Source organism: Akebia trifoliata, chromosome 13, assembly GCF_017979445.1.
Source record: "Akebia trifoliata isolate Shusen 1 chromosome 13, ASM1797944v1, whole genome shotgun sequence".
Classification (NCBI taxonomy): domain Eukaryota; kingdom Viridiplantae; phylum Streptophyta; class Magnoliopsida; order Ranunculales; family Lardizabalaceae; genus Akebia; species Akebia trifoliata.
Window position 1 is genome coordinate 2,861,758 of NC_141387.1, and position 9,407 is coordinate 2,871,164.

The 9,407-nt window shown below is 34.7% G+C and overlaps 2 protein-coding genes across 2 annotated transcripts; both read left to right on the plus strand.

Moving 5' to 3' along the window:
- The first annotated feature begins 1,861 nt into the window (after nucleotides 1-1,861).
- LOC147387312 (protein NDR1-like) lies at nucleotides 1,862-2,946 on the plus strand. Its single transcript, XM_086421178.1, has one exon. The coding sequence runs from the start codon at nucleotides 1,930-1,932 to the stop codon at nucleotides 2,599-2,601; it is 672 nt and encodes a 223-aa protein (XP_086277304.1). The 5' UTR covers nucleotides 1,862-1,929; the 3' UTR covers nucleotides 2,602-2,946.
- Nucleotides 2,947-6,036: 3,090 nt separating this feature from the next.
- Nucleotides 6,037-6,426, plus strand: LOC147387313 (protein NDR1-like). The gene has a single exon (XM_086421555.1). It carries the CDS (start codon nucleotides 6,037-6,039, stop codon nucleotides 6,424-6,426), a length of 390 nt encoding a protein of 129 aa, XP_086277681.1.
- The last annotated feature ends 2,981 nt before the right edge of the window (nucleotides 6,427-9,407 follow it).

Genomic DNA, 9,407 nt, shown 5'->3' on the forward strand with positions numbered 1-9,407 from the left:
TTCAAGTTAAAGTGGAGATTATTGTGTAATTATCTTGTATTTTATCTCTTTTTTTTTTTTTTTTTCTTTGAGAGATAGATGCATTTAGTAACTCCCGATTTTATAAATAGAGATCTTTAGAACTGTAAAATAAAAAAAATAAGGATTGTTCTTAGTATGATTCATGGAGTAGGCATACTGTCAAATCACGTAAATTCTTATCGTGTCCGATTTTTGTTCTCCTTTCTGATTAGTCATTTTCACAAGATCTACCAAAACCATTAATGTAAGTGTCCCACAATGCATTTTTAAGGAGGAAGGCATCAAATTTTTTGAACAAAGATAACACCAAATTAAAGTCTCGTGAGTCGTGACATAGTAGAATCACTTTGCATAAGACTGATACGAGGAACTCGCATCAAACTCCAACTCATTCATCTCATAATTCCCAAGCATAATTGGAGCAAATCAAGGAGATAACTGAAACCTGAAACATTCTCACCTTTTCTTGCACCATTCAACTTGTCCAAAGTGAAAAAAGAAAAGAAGGGCCGTGTCACATTTAAGATCAGACACAAAGAAAGATGAAGGTGGACCCATTACATATACTTAACGCCTTATTTTATTTCTTTGACATCACATTGGAAACACTAACATATATTGCGGTTGGAACTAATAAGATACAGCTGTGGGATCCATGATTGTACAACAGAGACTGAGAGACTACTGACGAGAATTTTTTGTGCTCACAGCCCTCACATCACCTCCTATATGTTGATATGCAGCGGAGTGACAATGGAAAAACGGATAAACTTTACTCTCTCCTGTCCACACAATGAAAAATGAAAATTTCACGATTGCATCACCTTACTGTATCCCAAAATATATTGATCCTGTGTCACTGGAATGTAGAGGATGAAATTCAAAGAACTATGTAATAAAATTTAAAAATAATAATAATAAATTATTATTTTTTTATTGTTGTATTTTAATTTTAAATTTGAAGATTTTGTAGCTTTTCATTTTGGATATATCAAACTTGAAAAGAATTTTTTTTTTTAATCTGAATTTTTTCCTTGAAATCGAGACGGTTGCTGTGTTAGATTGACAACGTGGAAATTCATGTGGATCCAATGACCCTTAGTAAGATTTAAAGTACTTAATTTTTAAAATTTATATACAAAAGAAGTGTAGAGTGATTATTTGTTCATAGAATTATGCATCGCAATACTCATGGAGTCTCTAGCACATAACCCCAAGGGTTGGCCTAGTAATAAATCAAACGTTGATAAACTCCTCAAGAAGGGTAGGCTTAGTGTTCCTAACTTCATAAAGGCTTAAAATGAATCAAATTTTATCTAAAATCAGAGTGATTGGAATTCGAATTTGACGAATTTTGATTTTAAAAAAAATGGATCAAATATGGGTTGATACCCTTGACCCAAGTTAGATACAAATTCATTCCTTTATCTGTTAAGATCCTAATGTTATATTATTTTGTAAGTTATATTTTTATATATTTTTTTTCAATCAATAAAAAGTAGTGGGCAAATGACCAAAAGGCCTCGAGAGCTACTGAGTTCAAGTCATCTTTTGATTATAATTTTCTTTAAAATAACCTTGAATGGATTAAAATTATCTAACCCAAAATTAAGGAAAATCAATCCTAACAAGGGTAATTTTATAAATTGGAATATCATTCCCGGGTTCATGTGAACGCATGGTAGGTGCTGTGAGCAAAAGTGGTGTGATCAAACAATTTCTCCTCATTCACTTATTCTTTTCTTTATCCATAAAAATACAAAAAATTCCTCTGACATCCCTTTCTTTCTCCGCCATCTTCCCTCTCTCCCATATATAGTTCTAAACACCCCCTCTCCCCCAAAATAATAATAATAATAATCTTCAACTCCCAACTTCGCCGATAAACTATCGTCATTTTCGCCAGAAATGAGACCTCAAACCATAATACCAGTCAATACCAGATCGCAAAACCGCCCAACTAAAACCCACCACCCTCCCAGTTATTATGCGCACCGTGTACACGATAGCCTCACAACCCGTTTTTCCAAGCTAATATGCGCCATATTCTTAACTGTACTACTCTCATTGGGCATCTTTGCTTTCATTTTGTGGCTTAGCCTACGCCCTCACCGTCCCAGATTCCACGTCAGATCTTTCTCCATACCAGCTTTGAACCAAGAAAACGGTTTTGAAGGTGCACGGTTAACGTTTTACTTAACGGCAAGGAACCCCAACCAATATATCGGTATTTATTACGGTACAATGAGTGGAACAGTTTATTATAAAGACCAAAGTATTGGTGTAACGCCGTTACTTTTGCCGTTCTATCAGTCGTCAAAGAACACGACGTGGATTCATGGAGAGTTGAGTGGGGCCACGTTGACGGTCAATAATCAGAAGTGGACGGCGTTTCAGGAAGATAGAGCAAAAGGGATGGTATTTTTTCGTTTGGACTTGAGGACAACTATTAAATTTAGGATTTCCACGTGGAAGAGTAAGCACCACAAGATGCATGCCAGCTGTCATGTTGGAGTGGGCCAAGATGGTCTTATCTTGCCTATATCAACAAATAAGAGATGCTCTGTTTATTTCATTTGATTTGATGAGAACTTTGGTTTCTATTTGTTTCGAATGTGATCATGTATAGGAATTTTTATTTTTAGGCAACACCTCGAGTCCTCGACGAACCACAAAACATCACATTGAAAAAAATAACAACTCAGTCCTCTTGTACTAATTGCTTAGATTAGATTTTGGAAAAAAAAAACTTGTTTTTCTTACTTATCAGATCAAGTGCTTAAAAATATATGGCCACTAAAGTCCTAAATGTAAACGATCAGATATAATTGTCTTGATGATGTGGCACACCCTCGACTATTTATGGTAACTATGAGAAAAATGAAATGGGCTACAAAGGCTCTTCTCCCATAAAAAAATAACTTACTCAACAAAAATGTTTTTTTTTTTTTTTTCTCTTGACTTTGTTAATGGTTTGCAATGTATACAATCTCAATAAATAAGATAATTTTTTGTGTTTGATTCACACTCTATGTTCTGATAAATATTTATCATCTGAAAAGACGGAAAACAAGGTCTTTATATTAAGAAATGCTTTGAGAAATAGTAGATGTATAAAACCTTTTAATAAGATAAGTGTTTTTTTTTTCAAATCTCTCAAAATAGAATCTTTTCCAAATATATATGGCATGGTTCTTTGCGTCAACAAAGTGCAAAAATCTAAATTTCACCCTTGTAGATACTTCTTCACACCTATAGTAATAAAAAAATTTGTATTAATTTATTATGCATGGATTAGATATATCATAGTCAATTCCTCAGACAAAATTGTGGGCAATTCTTCAAATTGGAATATAATAAGTGAGATTCCAATTAAGTTTTTAAAAAGATTCTCCTTAAAAAATATATATAAAACTTATTTACCAAAAATGCTTTTTTATTGACTTTTTTATTAAACAAAAATTATTTAACTAATCCCAAATATTTGGAAGAGGGCTTTGTTCTTGTCATTTTTCATTGGAATTTGAAAGTTAGATTACCTCATTCATTGAATCTTTCATATCTCCTACGACATTACTTGGGAGGAACCCATTTAATTAAAAAATTTACCTCGAGACCGTCCAATAAATTCAAAGATGTACATTCTTTCGAGGAAAACATGAGGAGTTGAAACTCTTCATTGAACTGACTTTGAGATGCCTCACTAGAAATAGATATCTTGACAAAAATTAGATTAATCCATAGAAAACAATAGTTGATCTCTAAGATAATTATATTTGTCCTCTTATCTAAATCATCTTGTTGATGGAGGGCCTCAACAAGGATTGAAGCTGGAAAAGTCTCTCTTTCAATCCAACCCAAGATTTTCACCCACCTCTTAAGGAACCTACACTGGCAATGAGACCAAAGATTTTCCAAGTGTGATCTCACAGGTTTAAAGTGACAATCTTGTTGATTTTTTTTTCCAAAGTGACAATTTCTCTGGGTGGCCGATTGGTAGCACTTCGAGGTCAAGGGGTCTGCTCCCCCTGTGGTCTTAAGTTCGATTCCCATCGATTACTAATATTTGGTGACTATGGATCGCAAAGTTAAAAGTCATATTTTGAAAGCCTTATTCAGGGAGGAGAGAATAGTTGGTGCTTACAAGTTGGCCTAGGTACCTTTCTTAACAAAAATAAATAAAAAATAGTGAAGATCTTGCTAAAAGTAGTGAACCTGTGAGCTAATCACTTTAACCTGCAAGATAGTCACTTGAAAAACCTATGATCTTGTTGTTCACATTTTTGGAATTAAAATGAATAGTGAACTAGAATCGGAATTTGGTCTATAGTTGATCATATTTTGAAAATATCTCAAACAAATGTAAAAATAATCTAAAGAGCTTAAAAAAAAAAATCAGTTTTGGAGACTTATGGTGGGAAAATGTAGACTGAGAACTTGCTCTGTTTTTTGTGCTACTTTTGTTTTGAAAGGACCCATTGGTTATCAAAGATAATCATTGATAAATAATACCAACCAGAACCTTAATTCAAGACATCTATCTAAAATGCATTGATTACATTTGAATGTCCTAAACTTTAGCCAACATTTTTGCAATTAAGAGAGAAAAAAAAAAAGTCAAAATTTTCTCATAACTTTCGTAAAAAGACGATTTAATGTTTTGTTTATATTTTATTGATATGATCTTGTTTCCTTCTATTTAGTTCTCATATTAAATTTTGATCAGGATTTTTTATATAGAAATCTAGTTTATTTAGGAGTAAATATTAGAGTCTATTAAAGAGAAGTCATTGCAAGTTTCTATAGAATTAAGGGGTCCTGATTTATTATCTTATAAATCAATGCGTAGGCAATGTTTGGTGGCATTTTTTTTATGATTAATAAAATTGGTTAAGTGAACTTGGAGATCATTGTTAGACCATTAGATATGATGTATTGTGATAAGGTGTATTATGATAATACACCATATCATTTTCAGAAGATTAGGATTGAAGTAACATTAAAATGTACATGGATTCCCACGTGAACATGGACTTATGAACAAAATCATACATGCTTTTCATCGAGATATGAGTGAAAAGTCTCTATGACTATGTGTGCACCAACACATCAGCAATGTGAGAATCGATTTACATTTCAATGTTACTCCAGCACAGCATGACTCTACACCTTATTAGGCTTTGTAATCTTTATCAAGAGCCATGCTAGAGTGACATTGGAATTGACATTGATTCACACAATGCTGATGTGGAGGTGCACACATGACCATAGATGTTTTTTACTCGTATTTCAGTGAAAAGCATCTATGGCTCCCTACACACATCCATGTCACCAATGTGTGAATGGATGTCACTTTCAATATTACTTCAGCATTTCCCATTAATCAATTTTCTAATATTTCTCAATTAAGCAATCTCTAATAGGTCATCTTCTTTCCCTTAATCTCATTTTTATTTATAAAATCCATTGCATTCGCATCTCTTTGTAATTATAAAACCCAATAAACTCCTTTCGTATGGTGCCACGAAACAACATAGAAGAGTACATATTGTGCAACATGATGCCCTTAAATAAAGTACATTCCACGCGAAGAACAAAGCAAAAGGAACCCAAAGAAGAATAGAATCCAACAGTTTCTCTTTAACTAAAGCAAACTCTCACTAAACAAATCCTCAATCCAAACTCTCATCCTTTCCCATCTCCTCTCTCTCTCTCTCTCTCTCTCTCTCTCTCCCCCCCCCCCCCCCCCCCCCCCAAAACTAACATTCTCTCTTAATAAAAACTTGTTTAATCTTTTCTTCCTAACAAACATCATAACCTCTTCTCTCCCCCCTCAATCACCAAAAAAAAATGTGTGAAACGAAGAGTTTCTATCTATGGGTTCTACAAATTGTATTCTTGTCAGGCCTTCTTGCACTCATTTTATGGCTAAGTCTACGAACCAAAACTCCCAACTACACAATTATTAATTTCAATGTCAACAGCAACGACAGTACTTCACCAGTGCTATTCGACATGGAAATCGAAAACCCAAACAAAAGTTACGATATTTACTATAACAACATCGACCTAATGTTGTACCATGAAGCTGATGCCATTGGGGCAACAAGCATAAATTCTTTTCGTCAAGGCAACGGTAAGACCTACCATTTCTCGGAAAGCGTCAACCCCAACAACAGACCACTATGGAAGGCGGCTTTGCGAGCAATTTCTAATGGAACAGCCCAATTAAGAGTTGATTTGGTAACAAAGATTAAGTATCAAATGTGGGGTATAAAGGGTAAGCATCATGGGATGAATCTACAAGCTCATGTGCCGATTGGAAAAGATGGGAAGATTTCAGGCAAGAAAAAGAAAATTAAGATGCACAAAACTTCCAAGAGTGGGAGGAAATGGGGATTATAAGGTTAGTTATGTTGTTGATGATAGAGCAATAATGATAAAGTGCATATCATAAACATTATTATCAGTTGGATAATCTAGTTTTGTGTATATATATATATATATTTAATCCCATCATGAGAAGAACTAATAAAACTAAAGAAAATTACACCCTTAATCATATGATGTTTAGAAATTTTTTATGGAACAGAAGTTTGTTGTACTAAGCTCATGACCCCAATGGCATGATGTCACATGTATTGAAAATAAAAGGAGTGGTGAGACAAAGAATATGAGAATTTTTTTTTGCTCACGAACTTTTTCTTCAGAGGCTCTCCATTGCGTGACATGTGCAGTCCAGCGAGAGTAGTTTATTAAATTTGAGGATGTCCTCAATACTCGCTGGCTAATGTGAGTAGTCGATCCTGGATCCTATGTGGAAAAAATCTGAGCAAAAAAAATTCAATAGAAAATTTCCTAATGGTATAAGTGGAATCATTCCATTTGGTTAACAGCTTAGCCACTAGCATAAATTTTTGTTGAGGAAAGTTATAATGACGAATGCATGCGGTCTTGGTAGCTAGGCAGTAGGGTATATGGCCGACGTGGAAAGGGCACAGAACCACACATCTTTTTCCTATGTATCCCATGAAAACGATCTATGTTTATGCCCTTGCCACGTCAGCCGTGTACCAAGACCGTGTGCATTCATCACGACTCTAAGGAAAATGATGAAGTGACCTTGAAATTCAGTGCGTTTTACAGTGTTTTGACGTGAATGTATTTATGGAACCATACACACTTTTCATTGAGATATGGTGAAAAGCATCTATGGCTCTTTGCGCACCTCCACGTCAGCACATTCTGAAACATAGTGAATTTCATGCTCACTCAAACACGACTCTTTTGTTAATAGTGAATCACGGTTCATTTTTTCCTGATATGAAGTTAACTAGTAATCAATTAGAAGGTGCTAACTAGCTAGCTTAGTTGATAAAGTTCATATGTGATGATATCATAGACCTAATAAGTTTAATTTTCACCTCGTCAAGATATTAATCTCATTGGCACCCCAACTTTTACTTATTCCGCCCCAATTATAACTGCCTGAATTTTTTTCCCTCCAAAAAGGATGGATAACCAAGTAGGAGTATCTTTTTGGTATCGATAATATCAAGACCCAAAAAATGGTGATGTATGGGTCTTGGGTTGGAGACACTATTTTTTAAAGATGCACATTGGATCGGGTCAAAAACCAAGAATCAAACCGAATCAAAGCATTTCGGATTGGATTGGTTTGGTTTTAACATGCTTCAGTTTGGTTTGGTTGTTAAAAAAGCCAATTGATTCAATTTGGTTCTTAGTTCAAGTGTACCATAGAACTGAACCAATATATATAATTACATTATATAATCTATATTTATTTAACAAATAAAATAAATTAAATAGAGATTACAATAAGAAAACCCGTTCTTTCAGTCAAGTCGCCATGGCCACCTCGTTGGAAAATCAAAGAGTTAACATCTCTCTCTCTCTCTCTCTCTCTCTCTCTCTCACACACACACACACACACACGAATTAGTAAGGGTGACCCAGCCATAAGCAAAGTCAGTGTTGCACTGCTGCTGGAATAACATTGAAATTGACATCTCTATTGAGACATAGTGTGCACAAATGACAGTCACAGAACCATAGATGCTTTGATACGAGTGAGAAGCATCTACGGTTCTATGTTTTTCTCTTCAACTTTTTTTTTTCAGTTGGATCGGAGCATGGTCAATTTTCAATTTATTATTCATCCTGATTACCTGACCAAGATGAAAATCATATTGGCCCAAAAAATCAGCTTTTTAAATAAATGCTCATTGGTACACAGATGCCAAATGAAAATTTTAACCTCAATTTCGAAAAGGATTGATATTAAAAGAAAAATCCCAATTTAACAAAGACAAACCATTGAGTCGATTCAAATTTGAAACATTTGAGCCAACCCATTGGAATATACTAGCATTCCAACATCTACTATTGCCTTACTTCAGACAAAATTGCTTTTAACTGGAGAAGTGCTTCTATGGAATCATTAGGAAATGAAGCACTTTTTATTTTTTTTGGAGAGTGGAAATGAAGCACTTCCCTATGAGAATTGTGATTGTGACCTCAATTGTTTGGTGACAATATTCAAGAAGTGGTGTCGACAATAAATTTCTACGGATCTACCTCGAGATTCGTGAAATAAAGATCGCAAATGATTTTATTGATTTTTTGATGAAATGTGGATACAGATCTCAGTGTTTCCTCTGATTAACAGTCAAATACAAAAATAGTGATGACGTATTTAGCTTTTCTTCTCTCCGTGCTTCGCGCTTTATCGGCTGAGAAGGTTGCTTGAACGGTGGCTTTCGCTTTGTGCTTGATCTTCTGTAGAGGCTTCTGTAGATTTTCTTCTCTCCGGGCTTCGCGCTTTATCGGTTGAGAAGGTTTTCTTGGCTTCCGGAGAAGGGCTTTATGCTTGATCTTCTCTTTAGTCGGAGTCCGGATCTCTGAAGAACCTTGCTTTGTCTCTGGAGGAGGGCTTGAGAACTTCTTCTTCTCTAGAGGGAGAGCTTCTGTCTTCTGAGAGAAAGTGATCCAGTCCCCTCTCAATGAGAGAGGCTCTTGTATTTATAGACTTAAAATAATTTAGCTTTCCAATTATACCCCAATTTAAAGAGGTTTAATTGATTTGTTTAAAAGGCTAAATTTGTCCAAATCCCATTTTAAGGATTCTATGGATCATTATTGGGCCAAACACATTTGTTTGGGTGTAAAGCCCAATACTTAATGTGTGGATCACTTGAATTTGTTAGATTATGGGCTTTATCTGCGAAAGCCCAAAACCCGAGTTTGTAGGGAGCACATACCCAGTTAATGGACTCAATTTGGATTTATGGGCCCAATTTTAATTTAAGGGACTTTCGCTAATTTGGAAAACGATGAAGACCCATTTCAATTTTGATGTCTACAAA